We start from the raw sequence: 26,408 nt of genomic DNA on the forward strand, positions 1-26,408 counted from the left end.
TGAATAATATTCCACTGTGTGGAAAGACCTTATTTGTACGGCTATATATCCATTCACCTGTAGATGGACACCCTCCTTCTTGATATTCTCACTCTTATTATTGAGACGCCCTCCTAAAGTCAGGTTATACCCTTTTGGGCCCAAATGGGCTCAAGATCATTTTTCTTTTCTAAAATTATTTTTAAGTTATTTTCATTCAGTTTCCATTTTTTGAGCATTTTTTCCTATGGGTCAGGACCCAGCAAGGAAGATACGTTCTCTGTTGCCATTTTACAGATGAGGAAACTGAGGCTTGAACTATTCATCCAAGGTTACAGAGCTGATAAATCACAGTCAGGGCTTGAACTTCAAATTCACATTGAACAGGACTGACTAGCTGGCCTGTGAGGTGGGGGCTACCGTAGCAGAAACTGACTTTGCCTGACTCCAAACACGATGCTTTCGCTCTGTGCCGGCAACCACATTACAAAGACTGAGTCCCCGCAAAAGAAAAGACTCACCCAGGGGTTCCCCTAAGAAGCTGGCAGTCCCTGTGCATCTGGGTAACGTCCCAAGCCCTGGAAGCTGCAGATAGCTCAGATTCCCCCTTTCAGCCGGAGACCTGAAACCCACCCCATTGGTTCGCCCACAGAGGGTGGTGCCCTGTGATGAGAACCCGCCTCTGAGTCTGCTTCCTCCACCAAAGGACAGAGCAGTAACACCTGTTGCCATGGGGGGGGTGTCTGTCCCAACGTGCATCAGGTGCTGGCCGTGCACATCTCACGTGCCAACCCGTCTAATCCACACAGATGGCCGAGGGAGTGATGCTATCATTGTCCCCACTTCACAGATGAAGAAACCAAGGCTGAGAACTAAACCAACTGGCCCAAGATCAGCCGGTGGAACTGAGTTCTGGTTGGGCCCATGGGGGCCTCAGTGGCTCGGGAAGTAGCAATAGGTAGAAAATGTAAGGAGGCCCGATGGTCCTGTCCTGCCCACTCACCCGGCCTCACCTGAAGCACCACCTGCGGTCTGGAGTGCCGTCTGAGCTCTTGCCCACGGTCACCATCTCGCCGGAGCGGAAGGCCTTCCTCAGGAACACAGGGAAGGAGCGCTCGATGTCCAGAATGGTGGTGGCCCACTGCGGGGAGGGAGGGAGGGCGGGCAGGCGTGGGTGAGCCGCCCCCAGCCTCGCCTAACTGCTCTCAAGGCAGGAATGATTCAGTGGGCCAGTCTGGGCAAAGAACTAGGCTTCCCAGCTCCCACTGCCTCTGGATTAAAAACTCAAACACCCACAGGGGCCTGGCAGAAGAAAATGAATGAAGAAGGATCAGCAGCCTGTGCCCCAGGACACCCTGTGTCCCCTCGGTGCTGGGCATCCCCAGGGAGGGGTGGGGACTGGGGCAGACCCCCACCCCGCGTAAAGGGGGCAGCCACCTCTCATCTATCTGAGCGCCGCCAGGCAGGAATGTGAGCTCACCTTGCCAGCCTTCCAACCTTTCAAGAAAGGCCAGAAATCTGGATTTTTCTATGAAATCTCTTAATTTAAAAGTTTTGCATTAATTTAAAAAAAATATGGTGATGCAGGAAAAAAATAAATCTGGGCTGGTCAAATCCAGTCCATAGGCTGCCAGTGGCATCTTATGAGTTATACCCAGTGGGGAAACTGAGGCCCAGGGAAGTAAGCGGTATGGATAAAGGTTAAGAGCAAGTCCAGATGGTTCCCTGAGACCCAGACCTGCAAGGAGGACCTTGGAGTTTTTTCTCCCTGCGTCTTTTCCTGGAAATGCACCAAGTGATGGTAAATGTGGATGCTGCGTTCCCGGGCCTTACAGCGACAGTGAATTTATTGGGAACCCCAGTTATTGAACTGCATGCACCCAGGCGGGCTGTGACCCCTACCCCCAGGGCCTCTGCTGTCTAGGACTGCACAGCAACCTGTGGGAAGCAAAGGCAGCAGCTCCCCAGCACCCACGAGGCCTGCATCTACATCCAACCACATCTGCTTGGCGGGGGGCAGGTGGGGAACCTGGAAGCTACCCCTGGGCTGGTAGAAGCCCCTCTGATGAGAATGCCGACGCCTCCTGGTTCTGGGGTGGCCTGTACGCATGCCAGCCTTGTCTCTTGGGCCAGGGTGGGGCACGGAAGCTGCCCCCCTCCGCCGTGCTCACTGCAGAACCCTCACTGGAATGTGAAATGTGATGCTCTTTGAGCACTGCCTGTGCCGACAGAGCTCGCTCGCCGACAGAGCTCGCTCAGTGGAGCCGGGTGAAGCTGACTGTATACCACAGACTGGACCACCAGGGAATCTGAGCCCACTGTTGGTGGTCAGGCAAGAAGCCACCTGGAAGTGTGTTAGGCGGCTCTGGGAAACAGACGGCAGTCTTCGGTGCCCATTTTACAGACAGGGCAGTGGAGGCAGAATGAGATGGTGCGGCTCGCCTAGAGCACAAGGCCGAGGGCTTGAGGCGGGTCAGGTGGGCCCATCTTAGAAGGAGAAGAGTGGCCGGCAGGGTGGGGCTGGGAGTCTGGGGGCCTCACCTGCAGCTTCCAGATGTGCTTGCTCTCCTTGGACACCTGGCCCACCGTCTCCCCCATGAGGGCAATGAGCATGTTGAGGAGCAGCACGAACGTGAGGATGATGTAGGTGACGAGCAGGGTGATGAAGACCGCGGGGTACTTGGTGCTGCTCAGCATCTCCAGGTCGCCCATGCCGATGGTCAGCTTGAAGAGGTCCAGGAGGAAGGTGCTGAAGGTCTCGCTGTCACGGCACGAGGGGTACGTGGGCACTGTGCAGTTGGTGTGGTCCTCGCTGCACATCTTCACATTGGCACACGGGTTCAGGAGGGAGACCAGGGCTGTGGGAGGGACGGCGGTGATGTTCACCGAGGGTGAGGACGCCGGCTGAGGAGTGGGGAGGACCCTTCCCATTTGATGGAGGGGAACGCTGAGGCCCGGTTAGGGGATAGCGCTGGCCCAAGGTTACTAAGCGAGGAAGCCACGCCAGCAGTCACATCTGGGCCCTCCTGCATGCAAAGCCTTTGCTCTGTCCACAAACTTTTGTTAACAAGGAAGAGGTTCCCAGGACCTAGTCCAGTGGTTCTCAACCAGGAGTAATTTTTCCCCCAGGGCACCTCTGGTAGGTCTAGAGACATTTTTGGTTGTCACAACTGGAGGAGGGAGCACTACTGGCACCTAGTGGGTAAAGATTAGGGATGCTGGGACTTCCCTGGTGGTCCAGTGGTTAAGACTCCTCACGTCCACTGCAGGGGGCGTGGGTTCAATCCCTGGTCAGGGAACTAAGATCCCGCATGCCATGCGGCATGGCCAAAAAAATTAAAAAAAAAAAAAGACCAGCAATGCTGCTCAACGTCCCACCATGCACTGGACAGTTCCCACCACAGAGAATTATCTGATCCCAAATGTCGGCAGTGCCAAGGCTAAGAAAAACCTCATCGTGCCTATTGTTCTTAGACATCTTGGGAGCCTGGAATGCCAGCATTCTCGCAGACTCTCTCGCGTGCTCCTGTTTCCCAGCTCACAGCAGCCCAGAGAGGAAGGGTGGAAGAAGCTGTTCTCACTAAGACCCTCACCCCCTCCAGACATCTCAAACTGGTCGTGGTGCTCATCCCTTCCCACTAAACCCAGAATAAGCTTCAGAGTCCTCTCAACACAGTTTAGCACCAACATGTGCATCTGCTCCTACACCATTCACAGCAGGGAGCGTGAGGGGGCTGAGCCCCTTCAGTCAGTGGGGCATAGACTGTCACCATGCCTTCAACCTGGGATTACAGTAAGCAGGTTCCAACTCATATACTAATGCTATTCAATTCTGTAGCGACTGCTGAAATACGTGTTGAGAAGGATTCTGTGATCCATTAGCAATGTCTGTCATGGGCACAATAGTGGAAAACAGCAGCACATGTACCATGTTTGGGATATGTTAGCCTCAGAATGAAGATCTAGTGTTCCCTAGCAGGAGAATCCCTGGGACCAAGCTGACCACTAAGTTGCTACTTTAACCCCTAGGTTTCTGCCTCAGTTTCTATATTTAGGACTGTGGTACAGCTGGACTCTTGATATGACTTTCAAACCATTAGAGAACCCTTGACAATCTGTCTAGTTCTTTCCAGTCTTACTCCTGGTAGGGGCAGTTGGCCCCTGTCCCTCTCTCCCCAGCTAAGCTAAGGCCACAGTTCTCCTTCTCCAAAATAATCCACACAGAGCCTTGGCACCATCTGGGTTAAAATATCACCATCATCAGATTTCCTGCTGCCAGTGCTGGTTCCTAGACCAACCTCCTCAGATGTGAATGTGGCCTGGTGAAGCCTGAGTTGGCCACTCCCGTTTGGATACTGGGCATTGGATGGCAGATCACCCACCCCTTGGGAACCAGCCCAACAGCTTGATTAGTTTCCCCATCCCTCGTCCTTCCCCCATGGTCTGTGCCACTGAGGTCCCACAGCATCAGGTCATCAAGGAGAAAGCCTATTAGAGGGAGCCAGTGCTGAGCCTTAAGAAAGACCTGGGCTGGGGCTTCCCTGGTGGCGCAGTGGTTAAGAATCTGCCTGCCAATGCAGGGGACACGGGTTCGAGCCCTGGTCCGGGAGGATCCCACATGCCGCGGAGCAACTAAGCCCACATGCCACAACTACTGAAGCCCGCGCGCCTAGAGCCCGTGCTCCGCAACAAGAGAGGCCACCAAAATGAGAAGCCCGCGCACCGCAGCGAAGAGCGGCCCCTGCTCGCTGCAACTAGAGAAAGCCCACATGCAGCAACGAAGACCCAACGCAGCCAAAAATAAAATAAATAAATTTATATAAAAAAAAAGAAAGACCTGGGCTGGTAGATGAATGATTAAAATGCACCCTCCCCTGTAACCACACCCCTTCAATGTGGCTTTGTAGCTCCTGCCACCAAGAGGGTAGAGTCTATTTCCCACTCCTTGAATCAAGGCTGGCTTTAAGACTTGCTTTGGTCAATAGGGTGAAGCAGAAGTGATGCTGTGCCAGGCAGTGACCTTGAACACTTCCGCTCACATTCTGGGAACCCTCAGACCACCATGTGACCAAGTCCAAGCTAGCCGGCTGGAGATGAGTGACCCCAGGGAAGACAGCGAAGTCACCCCCAACTGAGGCCACCCCCTAGCTACACCAGTCAGCCGGCAGCCAACCCGCCAGCTGAGCACAGACACAGGAGCCCATCAAGATTAGCCAAACCTGGCCCAGGTCGGCACAACCACCCAGCTGGGCCACAGACTTGAATGTAATCGTCAGTGGTGGTTGTTTTAAGCCACTAAATTTTGGGTGGCTTCTTTTGCAATAATAGCTAAGACACCAGTCTTACCATTCCCTAGCTTTTGAACTTGGGCACATTATTTAACCTTTCTAAGCCTCGGTTTCCTTATCTGTAAAAGGTGATAAGAAAGGCACTTCCCTTACAGACTTGCTGGGAGGATTAAATGAGGCAGGAACGGGAAAGGACTTAGCCCAGTGCCAGGCACACAATGAGAACTCTACAAACGCTGGTTATTTTCCTCCACACATTGTGGTGGCTGCTCCAGTCCCAGTACCACCCCCGCCAGGCCCACCTGGGCACCCGGAGCTCACCTGAAGCGTAGCCAATCATGAAGAGCAAGTAGACCAGCAGGAAGCGGAAAAGATCTTTGAAGAGTATCTAAAGACCCCGGCGGGAATATGGAGGCAAAGATGAGACACGTGGTTTCTCGCTTTCCCAACACCTCATCCCGAATCTTCTCTCCAGCTCCACCCTGTCCCTCTCCGATGTCCAGACCCTGCCCACTGCCCCCACAGCACCCCACAGCCTCAAGGCCGCCAGCACTGTCTGTACATATGTGGTGTGTGTGGCTTCCTCCAAGGACACACCAGTCCAGAGGGAACCCCCCGACCCCATACCTTCTGGATCATGATGCTATAGGTCCCCGTCAGCTTCAGCCCACGGGTGAAGTAAAGGGCGTTCATCCAGCCCAGGACCAAGGCAAAGACCATGACGGCCAGGTAGGCCTCAATCCCCGCCAGGTAGAGGGCCGCCGAGACAATCACCAGCACAGAGTAGATGAAGCTACAGGGCAGCAGAGATCACAAGAGGGGCCAGAGGGGAGAGGGGAGAATGAGGCCCTGGAGGGGGAGGCATGCCCTCAAGCCCTCTAGGTAGTAGGTCAGTCCAATGACACCCAGAAGAGAAACCATGTGGATTCACTGGGTTCCCCAGCATCCTGTTAACCAGAACGCTCAATTAATTGGCAACTGATACGTGTGTGTAATGGCCCTGAGGCCCTACCAGAACCCAAAGTGATGTCCTTTGGAACTGGTAGAGAAAGATTCAGTGGTGTTCAGTGGCGATTTTGTGGCTAAGTGAATATTCATTGTTCTCTAACTCTAAGGAAAAGGGAAAAGCAGTCACACACACGTAACAACACATCCTGTGCCCTAGGCAGACATCATTAATCAATCCCAGCACTCTTTCCCACTAAACACAGACACAGCCTCAAGATTCTTAACATGGGCACTCCTGGCAGACTTTAGCAATTAATCACAAGCATAAGAGGTTAAATTATTTCTATCCATGGTGTATATGGTGATAACTCTTTAGCAACCAGAATCTTGCTTTAACCAGAAGACCCTTTTGCTTGACACTGGCCTTGTCCTGATCAGGCTGGGTGAATTCACTCCTAACAGAGTCAGCCCCTATCCCACCACCAAACCTGGATGATGTCCCTCCCAACCCCACCTTCCTCACCCAGAAGCTGCCACCCCAGGGACCTCTACTCACTAGAGTAGTTGGAAGGAGCCATCGATGAAGAGAGAATTCACTCCAGGGCATTTCTTCATGAACAAGTCTTTGATCTGGAGGACGGGAGGGGACGTGTGAGAGAGGTGGAGCCAACAGAAGTGTGGAGGGGAGGAGAACGGAGCTAAAAGAGGTGGAGGGAGAGGAGGGGGACGGGCAGGGTGGGCGGGGGGTTGAGGGGGGAGGCCAAGCACTCACGTTGGTGAAAAAGAACAGGACCCCGGTGAAGAGCGTGATGATCTCGCCGGCCAGCCTCAGGTAGTCCACCGTGGTGAGGTAAGGGTATGGCGGCTGGGGGGCAAGGGGCATGCAAGTCCTCCTCCAGCCCCACCAACATCTGGTCCCAGATCCATATGTTCCCCAATGCCCCGAACATCTACGTCCTGTGGAGCCTCCTCCCTCACCCTCTTCCCTCTGGGTGTGGGGTAGGCACCTCCCCATCCATTTCTTCTTTTTTTTTTTTTTGGCTGCACCACACAGCTTGTGGGACTTTAGTTCCCCCGACCAGGGATTTACTGAACCCAGGCCCTCAGCAGTGAGAGCACGGAGTCTTAACCACGGGACCACCAGGGAATTCCCCCTATCCATCCCTAAGCCTTCTCCAGTCCCTCCCACGGGGGAACCCGCTGTGCCCCAGCTTCTGCCTGGTTCGCGGTCACTCACAGTGCCCTCCAGCGGCTGGTAGTAGGCGGTGAGGGTAAAGATGACCATGGCGCACAGATAGGAGGCCACGTTGATGTAGAAGGAAACGGCCCCAAACTTTCGCCACTTGTCCCGAAGTAGTTCATTGATGGGTTCCACGGCCAGCATCTCGTGGCGATTCTGTGGAAGGCGGGGTGGTCGGGGGCTAGACAGGCTGACTCCAGTACACCTTCCCCCACCCTCTGCCCTGGGAGCACTTTTTCCTCCTAATTTATTCTTCAACGACACCCAAACTTCTGGGCTCAGCATTCGAGGCTCTGCCCAATTCTGCCCCAACTTACCTTTCCAGCCTGTTCTAGACTCATAGAACCCAGAGCTAGAAAGATCCCTAAAGAATATCTATTCCTGTGGTCCCCAAACTCCAATCTGTGGATGGTGCCAAGCCACTGGCAGCAAAATCACCTATGGAGCTTGTTAAAAATATAAATCCCTGGGTTTCAACCTCAGAAATTCTGATTCAGGAAGTGGGACTTGGAAATTTAGCCCAAGGGTAATAAATACTTGACTCACCACAATTTTCCAACTCTGAACCCAGGACAGACATCAATAATTGAGTCCCACAAAATAGTTCTCTATACAGTTCCCTGGGCAGACACTACCAATCAATCAGAGTTTGCAGCAGAGATGCTAAACCTCCCACCATCCCCAATCTAAATCAAGTTGGTCACTAATTTCAAAGATGAGGGAAGTGAGCTCTGGTAGGGGAAAGGCATCTGTCCAAGCTCACAGAGCCAGGGCTAGAAGGGAGACCTTCTGCACCTGGGACCCAGCACTTTCTGCCCCATTTGTACAGCATCCTGTCCCTTTAACGACTTGAGTTTCTTTATCATCAAGGATTTGTGCAATTATGTAGTCACAAAGATGCCACTGCAGTGTTATTCCTGATAGTTAAGTGCAGAAACAAACCCAAATGACCAAGAATAGAGGAATGGTTCATTAGAATGTGGTACATTTCCACACGGCAATGATATTGCAGAAGAATATTTAATGGTGCAGAACGATGTTCATAAAATATTCCTAAGTTAAAAAAAAAGAGCTTTTAAAAACTTCATATAACAAATGCTAATGATAATAGCTGACACATAATGTTCACCCTGCGCCAGGCTGTTCATTTGGTCCTCCCAGCAACCCAATGAGAAATGCTCTATCTTTATCCACATGGTACAAAAGAGGAAGCTGCAACTCAGAGAGGTTGGGTAGTTTGTCCTGAGTCATACAGCACGTAAGTTACAGAGCCAGGATTCTGAACCAGTCCTGCTTGCGAAGGCCGACCCTTACAACCTCTCATTTCCCCCCAGTGCCAGATGCTGTTCTGGGCACTTAGTTGGCCTCTTCTTCTGCATCCAGTTCACAGACCCACCACTTTGGGCCCCTCCCTCACTGGGCCCCATCTCCTGCCCTGATGCCTACCTCGATCTTGCTGTTGTACACCAGGATCTCCAGCACAGAGGCCTCTTCCCCACACGTGTCCAGGGAGGAGAGGTCATAGAGCGAGGAATACACTGGCCCATAGGCCCAGTCCTTGAACTTGCGGGACAGATGCCTGGTGTCCTCGTCTGTCACCTCCCGACGGATGATGTGCTGAAAGATCTGCATGGGAGGAGGGAGGGTCAGGGGGTCCCCTGGGGGGTGGGGAGCACTGCTGCTGGGCCACACACATTGGAGGGATCCTGGGAGCTTGGTCAGCCCATCAGATAGCACCTTCCCAGAGAGCAGGATGGAGGGAAGGGTAAAATATTTACTGAGCACCTGCTGTATGCCGGACCCTTTCCTCACATCATCTTCTTTATTTCCTACCCTTACCATCCTGGTTGACAGATGAGCAAACAGAGGCTCAGAGAAAAGAAGGATGTTCCCTGAGGCCACACAGCCCACTGAATCCAGACTGAACCCAGGTCAGCCTTAAAAATCTGAGTTGTCATGAGTATCTTCTTTACATAATTAAAACAGCAATTAATCAATCTTACTGATCAGTTAAATCTAGTAACAATTATCCTATTCGGTCCTTCTTATTGCTACTCCCACTATCTCTGGCTTACACACAGGGGAACTGGGCAACAGATCCAGGTGGGAGTCCCCCCAGGCCACAGAGTTCAATAGGCAAAGCCAGATTTTAAACCCAGGCCTTTTCTACCGCCTCAGGACTCTGGCATAATTGTGATTTTAGTAATTTTTTGCTATGTTTTTAATAGAGGAATAATAACTCTTACCGATTATTGAGCACTTATTACCCATCCCAGGATCTTTATTAAGAGCTTTAAGTGGATCACCTCATTGAGTTGTCAGAACACCATACCACAGGGCACTATTGTTATCCCCATTTTACAGATGAGGAAACTGAGGCACAGAGCGGTGAGATGCCTGAGGTGACATGCTGGGAAGTGGCAGAGCCTGGCCTTGGACCCAGGTGCTCCTGACTCTAGAGAACCCCAGATTTGGTTCTCAATCAGGTCGATGGGTGCCCCACCCAGGGGACAATTTGGCAATGTCTGGAGACATTTGGGGTTGTCACAATCGGTGGGGGGTACTACTGGCATCTAGTGGGTCGAGGCCAGGGATGCAACTAAACATCCCACAATGACACAGAGCAGCCCCACGCCCCAGAACATCCAGACCCAAATGGCACTAGTGCCCAAGCTGAGAAATCCTGCTCTAGGCCCTGTGCTGTGAGGCCAGAGAGGGAAGCAACTGGCACACAGCCACTCAGCAGGTTAGAGGCTGAGCCAGGACCCCTGCCATGGAGTAGAGGGGAGTACTGCAGGGCTGCAGCTCTGGGACTCAGTTCTCTGTCAGTGGCTTGCCCTGGCTGGTGGGAATGGGGCAGTGGGCATCCAACGGGGTGGGAAGAGCAGAGAGGCTCTGGGATGAGGTTGAATAGCTTGGCTGGACAATAGGGAGCCACAGCAGGTTCTTGAGCTGGGACATCTGCACACTGGGGTTGGCAGGATGGGAGGTGGGTGTGCACATTAATAATAATGCATGCCAGCAGCAGTCCCTCCCCTGTGTGTGTGTGTGTGTGTGTGTGTGTGTGTGTGTGTGTATGGAGGGGCAAGAATGGGTGTGTGCCCCCGGCCCTGCACTCACCCCAATCTTGCCCGTCTTGGCGGCCATCATGAGGGGCGAGAGGCCGTCGTTGTTGAGCACGGCCTCCAGGTTGCTGTCGGGGAAGAGGCGGGCACACTTGAGCAGCAGCAGGTCGTACATCTTGGTGACGAACTTGGTGTTCTCGCGAGTGTTGTCAGCGATGGCCACCAGTGCGTGCAGCACTGTGTTGCCACGGGAGTCCTGGCGCCGCATGTCCGCCTTCTTGTGCGGGTTCTCTGTCAGGTAGTTGACGATGTGGGGCTGGTTGGTGCAGGCTGCCAGCGACAGGGGCAGCTCACCTGTAGGTGAGGGGGTGGTCAGTGACGGGGCCCCGGGGGCGGACACTCAGGGGCAGACACCGTGACAATGGACGCAGTGCCCACGGTCAACGTGGACGAGCCCCGGCTGACTGCACGTGTCTGGAGGCGATGCCCCCGGGTAGACAGGGGCCGGGGGGGGGGGGGCGTCATGTGACTTGGAGGCTGTGAGGGATTCTTTAAGGGACTTTGTGCCTGAACCCCAAATAACATGTGCCTTTGAGCAGGGGTGAAATTTAAAATCTTTCATGGGTCCAACTGGGACATGGCGGTGATGCAATCCGACCATCAGTCCCAGCTTAAGTCAGACTGGAGGATGCGAGTGTTAAGGGGCAGGGACACCCCATCACAACCCTCTGATCCCATCACGATCCCCACCGTAGAGATGGGGAAACTGAGGCTCAGGGCAGTGTGGTGATGCTCTACTCCTCAAAGACAAGACCTCAGTGACCAAGACCAGTAAGGCGGCCTGTGTACCGGGTGCTGTCTGGGCCCGTGGCCAGCGCAGCCCTGGCTGTTTGGGGAGGGCTCAGGGCTGCCAGCACCACCATAGGCCCCCAGCCCCCAGCCTCTCCCCCGTGGGCCCCAGGCCCCACCGGGCCCCTCCTCACCGAAGTAGAAGTAGCCTCCCTCATCCTTGGGCTGGAAGAAGCGTCCCCGGGCCTGGGCGTGAACATCGGCACCTTGGGCCACCAGAAGCTCCACGTAGTGTTTGCAGCGGCGCTCGATGGCGATGTGCAGGGCGGTCTGGCCTGGGATGGGGTGGGGGACAGTCACCGGGGGCAGAGACCCGACCAGTCGTGGGAGGCGCTGGGGTGCAAAAGGGAGAAATCCACCCGAGGGCAGCAAATAGACCTTCAGACATTCCCAGACGTGGCGTCTCTGACGCCCGAGGTCCCAGATCTGCTGCGTCACGCAAGCAGAATCTTGGGCTCAAGGGATATCCAACTCGGAGGGTCCCAAATGTGGGAACTTTTCAGACTCATAAGAGGCTTTCATCCTAGAGGAAAAAACGGCATCATGGTCTCACAGAATTTGGGATATAAAATTCACAGCCTTTGAATCTGCATATCCAGGAATCTGGAAGGTCAAGTTGGATTCACAGATCTCAGAATTTAGACCCAGGGAGCTGGCCCCGGTGACACCTGTGCCTCTCTGAGCTGGTGGCTCATAGAACTATTGCAACAAAGCCTCAGAGTATCCAGAACCAGAGCATCTTGGGTCCAGATTTCCAGGTTCACGGCCCCTTTGGCTCACTGCATCTGGGAACCTTGGAACCTTTGATTGTGAAACTCAGAATATCCAAGTTGGAAGGGGTAGTTATTGTCCTTTCGTCCGTTCATTCATTCAACAACTGGTTCCTGGGGACGTGCTGGCACTTGGGGCCCAGACTGAAGCTCTCAGTTGGGGGGATGGTTGGACAAGTGAAGACGGTGCCCCCCTCCCGCCCAGCCCAGGGCCTCACCTCGGTAGTAGATGTCCCGGAAGGGCGAGTTGATGAATTCGCGCATGTTGCCCGTGCGCTCAGCGATGTCCAGAAGCACAGGGATTGTGTCGTTGCGGCCGTTGCTCAGATTCAGCAGGGCTTTGGGCAGGCAGGTCTTCCCCGTGGATGGCTCTGTGAGTAGAGACATGCGGGAGAAGGGGCGCTCGGCCCGTGGCCCAAACTGCTGGGCAGCTGTGGACAGGGCACTGGGCAGGGAGCCAGAGGTCCTGGCCGTGTCGGTCCTCCTCTCGAGCCTGTTCCCTATCTGCTCCCCATGGTACTGAGAAGGTCAAATAAACTCAGAGGAGCAGAAGTTTTTTTTGTTTGTTTGTTTGGCGTACGCAGGCCTCTCACTGTTGTGGCCTCTCCCGTTGCGGAGCACAGGCTCCGGACGCGCAGGCTCAGCGGCCATGGCTCACGGGCCCAGCCGCTCCGCGGCATGTGGGATCTTCCCGGACCAGGGCACGAACCCATGTCCCCTGCATCGGCAGGCGGACTCTCAACCACTGCGCCACCAGGGAAGCCCAGGAGCAGAAGTTTCTTAAAATGTGGGAAGCTGCAGCCTGTAGAGAGGTTGGTGTTTACCAAAGCATATCTGGAGAGAATTTTAAAAAATCAAATAAAAAGGGGGAATGCTGGGTTAAACAATGCCAACCGTATTTCTTCACTACAGGACTTCTCAGAACCTTTAATCTGTTAATGAGGACTGTGAACCTCTAAAAGCAGACCCAGGAGGCAGTCTTTGCCTGCCTATTTGCACATAGATCCTTTTCCCATGAAGCGATTACACTAGTGCCCCTAGAGGGGAGCAGAGGGAGTGCAGCATTCCCCAAAGTGGAGGCTGTGAGCCATAGCGAACATGAAATTACCTTCGAGGATTTGGGGGCTTCTGCAGATGCAGCAATAATAACATTAAAAACCCGAGTGTGCAAGGTTTCATCCGCTTGACAAATCCCTCCTGTGAAGTCAGTCTTTGTTTTGTCCTAATGGGTCCTTAACATCTCCCACTAACGCTTACTGTCCCTTTGCAATTTTCTTTCCCTTGTATTAATTTTTATGGTGACAGGAGTTGATTTATATCTTTAAAAGAGCGAGTCAATGAAAAGAGAACTTACCTGTGAATCAGGCAGGGGGCAAAATGGCCAGATGCAGGAAGGGGATCAGGAAAGGGATGAGGAATGCGAAAGGCAGGTGTGGGCTGAGGGGCCCGCTCTGGAGCCAGGTCTTTGGGGGCTCAAATTGGGCTTTGCTCCTGATTTCTGTGTGACCTTTTCTGCTTCAGTTTCTTGTCTAGCTAAATTGAGGCTACAAAGGGAAATTGTGGGACTTCCCTGGTGGCACAGTGGTTAAGAATCTGCTTGCCAATGCTGGGGACATGGGTTCGATTCCTGGTCCAGGAAGATCCCACATGTCACGGAGCAACTAAGCCCGTGCGCCACAACTACTGATCCTGCGCTCTAGAGCAGGTGAGCCACAACTGTTGAGCCCACGAGCCACAACTACTTAAGTCCACGCGCCTAGAGCCCGTGCTCTGCAACAAGAGAAGCCACCGCAATGAGAAGCCTGCGCACCACAACAAAGAATAGCCCCTGCTCGCCGCAACTAGAGAAAGCCCGCGCACGGCAACAAAGACCCAACGCAGCCATAAATAAATAAACATATATATATAAAAGGGAAATCATGAGCTAATAGGTATTTGTTGATGAGCCCAGAGCCAGGCAGATAGGAGTCTTCAATAAGTAATACTGCTGCCTTTATTACGCCACGAGAAATGCTTTAGAGCCTCTCCTTAGGTGCTGGGAAGTGGTGAAAACGCAGAGACCTGAATTTCTGTCCCACGCTCCTAGGAGTGAGGTTGCTCGGACAAGCCTTGTTCTGTTTACTTTTTGCTACACCCCTGGCGCCCAGCCCAGAGTCAACACCAGGTAACTATGTACCGAATGATAATGGACTCCAGTTCCCCATCTTCATAAGGTGGAGGGGACCCCAAATGCTGGCCGAGGCCCCTGGGGATTCTGTCCAGACACACCCGCACTCAGGGGAACCTCAATCAGTCCGTTTTCTAATTGTCAGGCAACTCATGATTCTCCACGCTGACCTCATCATCTTTCCCTCCCCAAAGCCCAACCCGGTCTGCATGTGTCCCCTCCGTAGATGATGGTGTCCCCAGCCAGCCAAAACTTGTGTGTCACTCTTATCTTTGTCCTCCCTTCTCCCCACATCCAGCAAGTCCCACAGATTTTACCTATTTCTCCAACCCCTCCACCACGCTCCATCTCCACTGCCACCAACCTGGCCCAGCCACCATCTCTCTCACATGCCTGGTTTCCACCAGCCTCTCTGGACGTCCTTTAATCCACTTTCCACATAGCAACTGAGTCCAACTCTGGTCATGTTTAGCCACAGGGCCTTTGCACATGCTGTTCTTTCACCTCCTCTCTAATCCTTCCTCCACCTCTTTTTACCTGGCTAACTGCAATTCATTCAGACTTAGCTCAAGTGTCACCTCCTCCCAGAAATTCTCCCAGATCTTCCTGATTAGGTCAAATTGTCCAATACAGCCTCTTGTGGACACAAATTACAGTTTGTAATTGTGTATTTATTTCTGTGATTGCTTGATCAAGTTGGTCTCACCCTCGAGACTGAGAGCAACTTGAGGACAGGGTCATGTCTGCTTCACTCACCACTTCCGCCCCACACCAGCACAGAGCCTGACACTTGGTAGGTGCCCAATAACCACTTGTTGAATTAATACACATTCAGCGAAGGGGCAAGCTGGGCACTGCAGGGAATTCCAAACCACAGGAGCTCAAGTGGTTTGTGTGGGATGTGGAACTAGACCCTGGATTTGCACTTCCACACTCCGAGGCCCAGGCTGTAGCAGGGTCCGGGGCTGCCAGCCTGGGTCCTGGTATAAGACACGAAGAACGGCGGCTACCCAGAAATGGGGAGGGGTTGCAGTTACGGACTCCACCAGCAGGTGGCGAAGTAGCTCTGCCCATGAGGGGATGAGGGGAGGCTTGGAGCTAAGGGCCCTAAGTTAACTGCCAAGTTGGAGGTTGTGTGTGGGCGGAGGGGCGGGCCGGTCACTGACTCCCCGAAGAATCAATGAGCCTCTGGCTCACGAGCCTCTGGCTAGAAAAACACGCGGGGGCAAATCCAGGTTTTGGGGAGCCTGAGACTTACACAATTTGGGGATCCTGTTAATGAAAGCGAACACACAATTACAAGTTCCAGATTAGGTCCAGGGCTACAAGGGGCCAGAGCAAGCAAGGGGCCTGAAGCCTAATTAATGGGCCTGTAGAGGGTAAATCCCCCTCTACAGGTGCATTACTCTGTACAATTTCAGGGCCCTCTCCCAGCCTATCTTAGGGTCCCCCACCCACCCTCAGGCAGACACACTGGCCCGGGGGTTCCCAGCCTAGGCTTAGAGCCCCCTTTCAGCTCAGTCCTGAACTCAGAAGCCAGAAGGCTTGGCAAGCCCAGCCTGACGCTGCTCTGACCGCCGAAGCACAGGCGCCATGATCCCCATCTCACAGGGGTTCACTGCACACCAAAGCTCCCCACTTTTGCCTGGTGAACTTGGGGGGCCAGGTGGGGCCATTTGGTCGGGGCTTAAATGTGGGTTATCGCCAAATGAGATTCACACCATCACGGAGACCCTCTCCACAACTCTAAGCTCGTGCCCCAAACGAGGCCACAGCACCTGGCTGGGTACCATGAATGAATATTTTTTATAAGTCCGGTAATTCTCTTCGGATGGACACAATAATACAGCATCGTATCGTTTTGGTGTTCGAAGAATCTGGTTGATAAAGGTATATGTGAAAAATATACTACAGACCCCGTCAGTCTACTTTCACACTTAATTTACTGGAAGTACCTAAAGTCTCCAAAAATGGCCCCTGATCTCCCTGAAGCTTCGTCAGCCCCGAGCTGCCACAATTCTCGACATTTTATATGGATTTGTGGGGTCACTCGGCCAGTTAATTACAGCTCACCTGGCACCCAGCACTTAGCAGGTGGCTGACTTGGGTGGAGAGGCTCACAGGCCACCTTCCCCAATTTGCAGGGAAGCCCTGGGGTAGCGGAGGAAGCTAGTGCCCCGAGGTGGGTGTTCTGAGCCTGGACGAGGCTGGAGAGTGAGCTGTCTGGGCTGAGTAAGTCCCAGGGCAATGGTGACTGGGCTCCAGCCTATAGCGGGGAGCCAGAAAGCTGGGCGGGGAGGGGGGCAGAGCCTCAGAAGCAGAAGCAGGAATGCCCTGCTCCCCACTCCAGAGCTCCCCTCAGAGGGGGCAGGAGCTCCTGGGACCCCAGCTGCCTTGTGCTTGGCACTGTGGAATTCTCTGTCCTCAGAGGCCAGGACTACGCTATTATTATTCCCCAGGGTACAGATGAGGAAACTGAGACCCAGAGAGGCCACACGTCCCTTAAGTGGTAATGGTGGGATTTGAATCCAGGTGGGTAAACTCTGCTCACCTATGACACTAATCTTTTCATAAATGAAGGCTGAATGAATGAACAAAGAAAGGCAGCAAAGGCCCAGAGAGGTTAAGTAATATGGTAAAGGACACACAGGACCAGACTCCCTGTCCAGTGCTCTTCCTGGCTAGCGCAGCCCACTAACCCAAGGGAAAATGCTGAGGGGAAAGGGGGCCCCCAATGCCAGGCCTCCCCCAACCCCCAGCTGGCCCACCTGCTATTCCTGGGTGGCTTACCCCGGAACTCCTCATCAGTCAGCCGCTTCTTGTGGGTCAGCAAGAAGGGGAGCAGCCCGTCCAGGTCAGCGGTGGAGCCCCGAGACACGATGTCAAAGAGGATAGGCCGGTTGAAGACTTTGAGTATGGGAGGCGGCTGGGGCGTGGGAGCTTTGGAGCTCTGTGGCTGCTTCCTGAAGGGGGAGGAAGCCGGGTGATAGGAGGGCTCATCCTCTGCCCATCCCACAGTCTCTAGACTTAGGGGCCCAGGGATTGGGGGGTGGGGGCAGCTGGAGCCCTAGGGAGGGACCAGACTGAGAGGAGAAAGACATCTGGAGACACAAAGGAATGTTTTATCCCAATAGACTCTACCTGGTACCTGTGTGTTGGTTGGAGACAGACAAAGAACACACAGCCCACCCATCCACCCACCCACCCATCCATCCATCCATCCATCCATCCATCCACCCACCCACCCACCCATCCATCCATCCATCCATCCATCCATCCATCCACCCACCCACCCACCCATCCATCCATCCATCCATCCATCCATCCATCCATCCATCCACCCACCCATCCATTCACCCATCAATCCACTCATCCATCCGTCTACCTATCCATCCATCCATCCATCCATCCATCTATCTATCCATCCATCCACGCACACACACACCCATCCACCCATCCACTCTTCCATCCATCCATCCACCCATCCACACACCCACCCATCCACCCACCCACCATCCATCCATTTGTCATTTACTAAGTACTTAAGAATCCAGAGACTGGAAGAGACAAAGATAGTAAGAAAATAAAGGAGGAACACCAGACTAAAAGATAAAGCAACTCTATCTTTTATTCAATCATTCACTCCTTGATTTATTCATTCAACAAACATTTGAGACAAATGAGGCCACGCACATAGGTGCTTAGTCCAGGCCCCACCAAAGTAAACACCCAATAAGTGTTAGCTGATATTCCTGTTATTATTTAGCGCCTACTGTGTGTCCAGAGTCTGTATGTGTGGGAGAAATGCCGAGCTACAGAGGCAGGTGGAGACAGAACAAGATGGAGAGGGCTGGGGGAGAGGAAGCAATGGAGAAAGAAAAAAGGGAAAAAAACACATTCATTCAGTCATTCAATAAACACTCATTGGGCACCTACTGTGTGCTAGGTTTTGAGAGCCAAAGAGCTGGAGCAGCAGCACCATGAGGGCAGGGACGCCCTGTGTCATGTCCTCACGCACCCAGTGCCCGGAACATACAAGGGCGAAGAACAATCTGTGAAATGAAGACAGGGTGGAGAAGAGAAAGAGGTGGAGATGGGGAGGGAGAAGAGGGGGTGTAGGGGAGCAGAGAGTGAACCACGACAGAGGTGGCAGGGCCAGAGGGGGAAGGGACACTGAGGCAGGGGCTTCAGGGCAGAGAAGGCCAGCGGCTCACCAGGGGGAGTGGACAGCCGCTCTCCCTCCTTCCTCTGCCCGGGCCCCAGATTTTACACCCCAGGGCAGGGCCTCCAGTGATGGGGGGCCAGGGAAGGGGGACGAGGTGCTTCCTGACGACGGGGGCACACAGGCTAGGGCAGCCCCCATTTTATCTGCTCCTGAACTGTGACCTTTGAGCCAAAAAATGAGATGAAGTAACACCCTCGCCCTCAGTCTTCACCGAGGCAGCCTTCGGGGTCTCTGAAGACCTCAGCCGCTTAGCCACGTCCCAACTCCTCTGCGGCCCCCGTAAAGCCGTTAGCCCTGGCTGTCTGGGGTAATGGTGGGGATGAGGGCTTGAAGGAGGGGATCTGAGGGAGGGGAAAGGGAGACAGGGAGTCCACCAGCTTCCAATGGGACCTTGGAGGGATGGGACACCAGGGCACTTTGCTGCCCTGGGCCTGTTTCCACCTCTGAGTGGAGGTTATGCAATTTGTCCAGTACAGCATGTGGACTGCGAGGCCCCATTTCTTGGACACATTGAGCCCCTCTAGCCTTGGGCCCCTGTACATGCACTTCCCTCCACCTGGAACACCTTCCTCCCACCACCCCCGCTGTGTGGCTGCCCTTTTTCACCCCTTAGCGTTGGGCTTAAATGTCAGCTGCTCCAGGAAGCCCTCCTGGACTACCTTTTCTGTATCAGCTCCCCTCTCCCACCTCAGCACCTCCCCAAAAGTGAATTGTCTAATCACTTGCTTATTACCTGTCTTGTCCTCCAAACTGAAGGTACCAGTGACAGCTACTCAGTGTCTGAGCTGATAGGAGTAACGTCTGTTCTGACTCACCCCTGGAGCACCAGGGCCAACCGCCCTACCTGGCATGTGGCGGGTGCTCCAGAAACGGTCACCGAACAAATCGGCGGCTCAGTGAATAAATAAAGGAAACAAAGCAAGGGCTGAGGAGGTGAGTGGGCTTCATCCAAGGGCATAAATGAGTCTGTGATCATCAAGGGGGAACAGAGGAGGACCAGGTGACAACAGGGCATCTGCAGACTTCAAGACTCTCCTCCAGACACACACACAGGCCTGAGAGAGGTTTTCATGGGCGGATGGCTGGGCAGAGAGACAGCAGATGAATAGATGGGTCGATAGATATTTGAATGAGTGATGATGGATGGATGGACGGACTGGACAAGTGGATGGGCAGATGGAAGGGTGGGTAGCTGATGACAGAGAAAGAGAGAACAAAAGAAAGACATGGAAATGAAATGAATGAATGAATGATGAATAGTTTGATAGCTGACTGGCTGGATGAACAGAAACAGTGAGTAGGTGGGAGAATGGATGGATTTTGGCTAAGTATATGGTGGATAAATGGAAGGTTTGTTGTATGAGTGGATGACTGGCCAGATAAGATGGGACAGATGGATAGATGGGTCGATAGATATTCGAATGAGTAGATGATGGATGGATGGACGGACTGGACAAGTGGATGGCTAGGTGGAAAGATAGGTAGCTGGATGAATGAATGAGTAGATAATGGATGGATACACAGATGGATGGATATACAGATGGATGGATAAGTGGACAGACAGATGAATGAATAGACAAGTATACAGAAAGGTGGACAGATAGGTGGATGGATGGATGAGTGAATAGGTAGACGAATGAATGGATAGAAGGATGGATGGATGGGTGAATGGATGGATGGACGGATGGATGGATTCAATACAGAGGCGGAGACCCTCGGCCAGGCAGCCAGCAATACTCACTCTATGACCTTCCTCCTCCACCGCTTGTCACTGGGGTGCTGGCGATAGGTGCCATAGTCAAAGAGCGAGTCCATGGGCGCCTTCTTGGGCCCAGGCACCACTGAGGACTCATACAAGGTGGACTCCAGCAGGTCGATGGGGTTGGGCACCCCCTTGCGGAAGGCGCCCTGGAACTTCATGCGCAGGTTTGGTCGCCCATCGCCTGGGCCGGCGGGGCGACCACTGTCAGCCGGAGAGGGCGACGGGGAGCCGTCCTCCCCCTCGAACAGGTTGGCCAGCGAAGAGAGGGGGAAGGCCTCCCCACCGGGGATGCCACTCTCATCCCCGGGGGGCTCAGCTACCTCCCCAGGCCCCGCACGGGGGCCTTCGCTGGGATCCGCCATGCTGCCCCTGGACCTGTCTGCACTGCTCTGCCTGTAAGGGAACAGGAGGGGAGTCAGGCCGGCTCCAGGAAGCCCCCTCCCACGTGGGCAAACAGCACTGCTGCCAGCTTCTTCAAAGCCACCGTTGTAATGACAGGGGTTCAGGGTGGCCACTCCCAGATGTGGTTGGCCGCCAGCCCCCGGCAGGAGCTGCAACAGAGCCTCTTTCAGGGACCTGGAAACATGAGTCTGCCTCAGGTCCAGCTACCCTGGATGTTAGCTGGAGGAGAAAGGGCATCCGAGTCACACTGGGTCCCCAGATCTGGAGCCTGGGGCCTACTCCTGGCCAACCAAGCCAGCTTCGGGGCCCCCAGAGCAGGGTTCCAGTCCCAAGCTCCACATTTAGCAACCGCGTGATGCGAAAGTGGATGGGTCACAGCCTCGGTTTCCTCACCTGTGAAATGGGGATGCTGAAGCAGAGAGCACGTGTTCCAGCGGCCAGTGCCGCGCCTGACACACCGTAAGCACCTACTAAAACAACCACCACATCTATGCTTCAGGGACACTAGGTGCTCAGAGATACTCACGAACCCACTGTGGGAGTCAGTAGCCTTCAAGTTCCCAGCACCGTCATTATGACCCCATTTCACAGAACAGGAAACCCAGGTTCTGAGAATTTAGTTAACTTCCCACAGTGCACAAACTCTGCTCCCCAGTGCCAAGCGCTGACCCCTTCCCTCCCCTCTTTGCCTGGTTAACTCCTGCCCACCTGCGATCCCAGCTCATGTCCATTCCTCTGGGAAGCCCTCCCTGACCATTTGTTCATGAGATTCGTTAATTCCTGAGCTGTGAGCACCAGAAGATAGGGAATGCATCTGTTTCGTTCACTCCTGTGTCCCTGACACCTAGAAGGGTGCCCCATGGACACACGACCTGATGACCAAGGTATTATTTGTTCCCATTTGTCAGATGAGGAAAATGGAGCTTTAAGAGGGGAAGTCATGGGCTTCCCTGGTGGCGCAGTGGTTGGGAGTCCGCCTGCCGATGCAGGGGATGCGGGTTCGTGCCCTGGTCCGGGAGGATCCCACATGCCGCGGAGCGGCTGGGCCCGTGAGCCGTGGCCGCTGGGCCTGCGCGTCCGGAGCCTGTGCTCCGCAACGGGAGAGGCCACAGCAGTGAGAGGCCCGCGTATAGCAAATAATAAATAAATAAATAAAAAGAGGGGAAGTCACATAGCTTGTAAGAAGAGTTGGACTTCAACCCAGTTCTCTCTGGCTCCCAGGCCCAACTTTTAGCCAGGAGAAGGGCAAGGGAGGGACAAGGCCCTGCTGGCTGTCAGCCCCCTGCCCTCTGCAGCACGCCACTGGGAGGGCTAGACACCAAGGGCAAGTTTCCTGGAACTCCTACCATCCCACCCAGGCTGCAGGAAAATGTCTGGAAAGCCCTCTTTTCTATATCTCTCCATCCCCACACACTAGCAGAAAAACAAATAAAGATTGGTCTCCACCTTGTTTGTTTTGTGGCTGCCGGGAGGGAAGGCTAGGGCACTGCAAGAGGCCTCTCTCGGCAGGTGCAGCAGGGCACACAGAGGGGCAGAGCTCCTGCCGGGGACAGTCCCCCTTTTGGCACCAGAGGGTAGGGAGAGCCTAGATATTAGAGTCTTCCAGGCCTGGGTTCTAACCCCAGCTCTGCTATTTATGTGCAGCATGACCTTGAGAAAGTGACCTTAGCTACCTGAGCCTCAGTTTCCTCATTTGTAAAATGGGTACAATATAGTAGCTTTTTTCATACGTTTGCAGGAAGAAGTAAATGAGATCAGGCATGTCCAGTGTCAACCCTGGGATTAAACTGGGAGCTATCAATGATTATAATCAAAGGAGTAAGTAAGGGTTAGGAGCACAGTTGCTGAAATCAGATATACCCAGTTCCCATCTTGACCCTGGTTAATTAGCAGCTGTGTGATCCTGGGCAAATCACTTCCTCTCTCTGGGCCTCAGCTTCCCCACCTGTAAAACCAGGGTAACCACACCTACTCCTAAAGCTCTTGGGAAACGCCAGTGCCCTCAGGAATTTGAAGCACCCACTTGATGCCAGCACTTAGTAGGACTTCAGGAGACATTAGTTCCTATCCACCTGCCAGGTGGGAAAGGGAGACCCCTAGTGGCTGCCACCTGAGTCTGGGCTTAGTAATGCAGGAATGGGGGTACGTGGAGGCAGAGAGGGTGTCCACTGGGGTGCAGGCATTGAGGGGGAAGATTAGACTTCCCCCGGCCCAGTCCTGTTCACCTCAATGGGGACCCAGGGTCAAGGGAAGAGGAGGCATTGGGCACGTGCTTCTGCTGTTAACACCCTCCTTATTACTGCACCCCTGTCCCATGGGGGCAGGACAGCCCCTGCCTTAGGGGGGGGCAGAGGAGGCAGCCGCTCAAACCCCCGCCATGCCTGCACCCCCTGCCCTAAGAAATCTCAACTCAGATGGCATCCAGGGTTTCTGGGGACTCCACAACAAGGGGTCTGGAGTCAGCCAGCCCCAGGTTCAAATGCCCCCTCAGCCACTCACACACTGCTCGTAGCCTTGACAAGACACATAGAGATCAGTATGAACATATTAATTATGGTGAAGTAGCAATTTTGAACTAAACCCCCATCTTCATCGTGATTATGTGGCTCTGATGGGCCCAAGTGCTTCATACACGCACTCCCATCCGGTCCTCACTGCAACCTTAGACCAGCAGTTCTCAGCTGGGGGCCCTTCTGCTCCCCAGGGACACTCGGCAATGTCTGAAGACATGTTTGGTTGTCACACTGCGCAGAGGAGAGAGGGCTACTGGCATCTAGGGGGTCAAGGCAGACCAGGGATAGTGCCAGACATCCTACAATGTACAGGACAGTCCCCACCACAAGGAACGACCCAGCCCAAAAAGTCAATAGTGCTGAGGTTGAGAAATCCTGCCCTGGAGGTAGGTACTGCTATAATTCCCCTTTCACAGAGAAGGAAACTGAGGCTCAGAGAGGTTAAGTGACTTGCCTGAGGCCACCCAGCAGGTTAGTGACAGAACCAGGATTCAAATCCTGGCAGTTGGCTGTGGAGCCTGGGCTACCCTAACCCCTCAGTTGAAGGCATGGCCTGGGAGCCAGGCGCCACACCAGACCCTTAGAATATCTTGTTCAAGGTGCACAACAGCCCCGGGAGGTAAGGGTTATTATTCTCAGCTCATGCTAATCTCTCTGAGCCTTGATTTCCCTAAAATAAAATGAGAGTTGCAAAACAGCTTCTATCCCATAGGGCTGCTGTAATGGGCAAGTCAGGTGTCTCTTGGGCACCTAATAAGCACTTGACAAATACTTTAATCATCGTCGCCATTATGATACGGTCCCAGTTTACCTGTCCTCCTCACCACCCCGCCTGCCGGGCACACACATGTGGTAGGACTACAGCCTGGCATTCACGGCCCAGGTTAACATTCACCAAGCCCTCCCAGCCTCTCCCTTGGTTAACCGGCCAGAGCCTCCCATTTTACAGCTGAGGAAACTGACTCTGAGATGCCACACGGAAAGTGAACGAACGGCCTTGAAGAAGGCCTCTGGACTCCGAACCTTGGACTCCTTCCACACCACACAACCCAAGTGCGTACAGACACCACTATGCACATCCACACACATATACACGTGTACACACATGTGCGTGCGTGCACACACACACATACACACACAGCCTGCTCTGTGGCCATCCCCTCCCCAAACACTGCCCTGTTCTCTGTGGTTGGGGATAGAGTTCACTCCCTGTTCTAATTTGCCCTGTAGGCTGTTATTACACATTCCAAACCCATGCCAGATTTAGAGGGAAGGAGGGGTACAGGGCAGGAGAGAGGCTGAGAGTCCTCCTTCATCTCCTCTGTGTGTAAATATCGTGTATGTTTCTTCCTGTCTCTCCCCATGTGATCTGGCACATGCCGGCTTGCCTGCTGTGAGCCCCTGGGAATGCCTTTGCAGCAGGTAGCACCCAGATGGCACCAGGAGCATGTCTGGGGCTCAGCGAAGGACATTTAGGCAGAGCGTGGACATCCCCACACACTGTGTGACCGCTGTGTTCACTTAACGCAGCAGATTTCAAATGTTTTTGTTTTAGCATCAAGCAGCAGGACTGGAAACCATTCACCTATGTATTTACTCAACAAATGTTTATTGAGCACCTATTGTGTGCCAGGTCTTGGGGACACAGACGTCAGCAAGACAAAGAACTCCTGCCCTGCTGGGGCTGACCTGGTGGGAAAACAGAAGAAACCGCTATAGACAAAGCAAGAGGCTGAGGCATGTCTGGTGGCAAGAGCTGGTTAGACCAGAAGGGCTAGGGAGTGGCCGAGGTCAGGGGTGCGGGGGTCCCGGGCGGGGTGAGGAGATACAGTGCTGAGCCAGGGTCCCCAAGCCTTCCTCTCTGCCTGGGTCAGACTCCAGGCTCTCCAGAAACATGGCTGAAGGTCATGCATGCCTCTGATGGCCCTGCGGACTCAGTCAGAGCAGCCAAACCCACGATCCCTCCCCCCTAAGGAGGGGGCACCTGGCAGGAGCTAAGGGGGCATGGAAAGAACTTGCATTTTGATGTCAGAGCAGCGGGTTGGCTCCCAGACTCACCACTCATCAGCTGGAGGAGCCTGAGAGACTGACTTAGCCTCTCCGAGGCTCGCCTGCCTCACCTTTCCTTGAGGAACTTAACTGGGTCACCGTGAGGATTATATGAATTGAGTCAAGCACCCGGCACAGAGTAAGCCCTCAGCAAACAGCAAACCGCAAGACTACGTGAACGGCAGGTGCCTTCTGAGAATCCCGGCCTCAGCAGGGGTGGGGTGGAAGTCTCTTGCTCCATCCCCCTGTCCCCACGCAGAGGGTAGAAGAAGGGACCCATCCTCACCGTTACCCCGTGGCTTTGCCTGATCTCGTGGAAACCCTGGCACGTAATGTCAAATCCCATCCTCCTGATTACGTGACCAAGGAAAGCTGCTTAAATCTGGGGGCAAGTTTAGGCGTGCAGGGGCTGCTCTACCCCAGGGGGAGGAATTCCAGGGAGCTGGGATCAGTGCACTCCAGCTGCTGAGTGCCACCTGCTTGCAGGGCAAACAGGAGTGGAAGCTCAGGGAATTCACAGTCTAGGAGGGAAGGCAGATGGCTTTCCCCCTCCAGGCCTTTGCCTGGGCTGTTCCCTCTGCCTGGGATGTACTTCCTCCACTAACCCTTTCTTTGAGTATCATCTCAACCAGCACTTCCTCTGAAAAGCCCTCCTGCCACCCCCCCCCACAGTCTAAACCGGCTCCCTTGTGTTCACTCTTAGAGCAAATTGTGCCTCTCTTTATAGCGCTTCTCATGATTAGACTTTGACCTTTACTTATATCATTCTTTTATTCATCTTCTCTCTTCTCCTCTAGTTTTGAGTTCCATGAAGGAGGGACTCTTTTGTGTCTGCTGTCTCCCCAGCAATCAGCATCGTGCCGAGGCATCAGTAAGTTCTTACACTGCAAGGCAAGGTCCTCTGAAGTTCTGGAAGGAGGAAGGTGGGAGGAGGCAGCACTAAACCTGACGGGCACAGGGAGGGGCTGCAAGGAGGAGGGCTTGACAAGTGGAATGGGATACAAGAGCAGAGGAGAGAGCAAGGTCAAGGGTACAGAGCTGGGAAAGAGCAGGGGGCACTGAGGAATGGTGCAGCCTGAGGCATCAGAGAAGAAAGGTGGGAAGGAAGAAAAGATGGGTGAGTGGGTGGGCGGATGGGGAGATGGGGAGGA

At 53.8% G+C, this 26,408-nt stretch overlaps 1 protein-coding gene across 1 annotated transcript in view; it reads right to left on the reverse strand.

Moving 5' to 3' along the window:
• Positions 1–26,408, reverse strand: part of TRPV4 (transient receptor potential cation channel subfamily V member 4) — a 37,048-nt gene that overhangs the window by 1,953 nt on the left and 8,687 nt on the right. The window contains exons 2-14 of the mRNA XM_067700519.1: positions 20,273–20,686; positions 17,097–17,269; positions 12,358–12,510; positions 11,504–11,644; positions 10,576–10,874; positions 8,902–9,081; positions 7,453–7,611; positions 6,988–7,080; positions 6,772–6,845; positions 5,895–6,060; positions 5,589–5,655; positions 2,521–2,837; positions 993–1,120 (exon numbers count right to left, since the gene is read on the reverse strand). Of these exons, the coding sequence (XP_067556620.1) occupies positions 993–1,120; positions 2,521–2,837; positions 5,589–5,655; positions 5,895–6,060; positions 6,772–6,845; positions 6,988–7,080; positions 7,453–7,611; positions 8,902–9,081; positions 10,576–10,874; positions 11,504–11,644; positions 12,358–12,510; positions 17,097–17,269; positions 20,273–20,655 (2,333 nt within the window). The 5' untranslated portion in view covers positions 20,656–20,686. The remainder of the gene's footprint in view (positions 1–992; positions 1,121–2,520; positions 2,838–5,588; positions 5,656–5,894; positions 6,061–6,771; positions 6,846–6,987; positions 7,081–7,452; positions 7,612–8,901; positions 9,082–10,575; positions 10,875–11,503; positions 11,645–12,357; positions 12,511–17,096; positions 17,270–20,272; positions 20,687–26,408) is intronic.

This window comes from Pseudorca crassidens, chromosome 12, assembly GCF_039906515.1.
Source record: "Pseudorca crassidens isolate mPseCra1 chromosome 12, mPseCra1.hap1, whole genome shotgun sequence".
Classification (NCBI taxonomy): Eukaryota; Metazoa; Chordata; class Mammalia; order Artiodactyla; family Delphinidae; genus Pseudorca; species Pseudorca crassidens.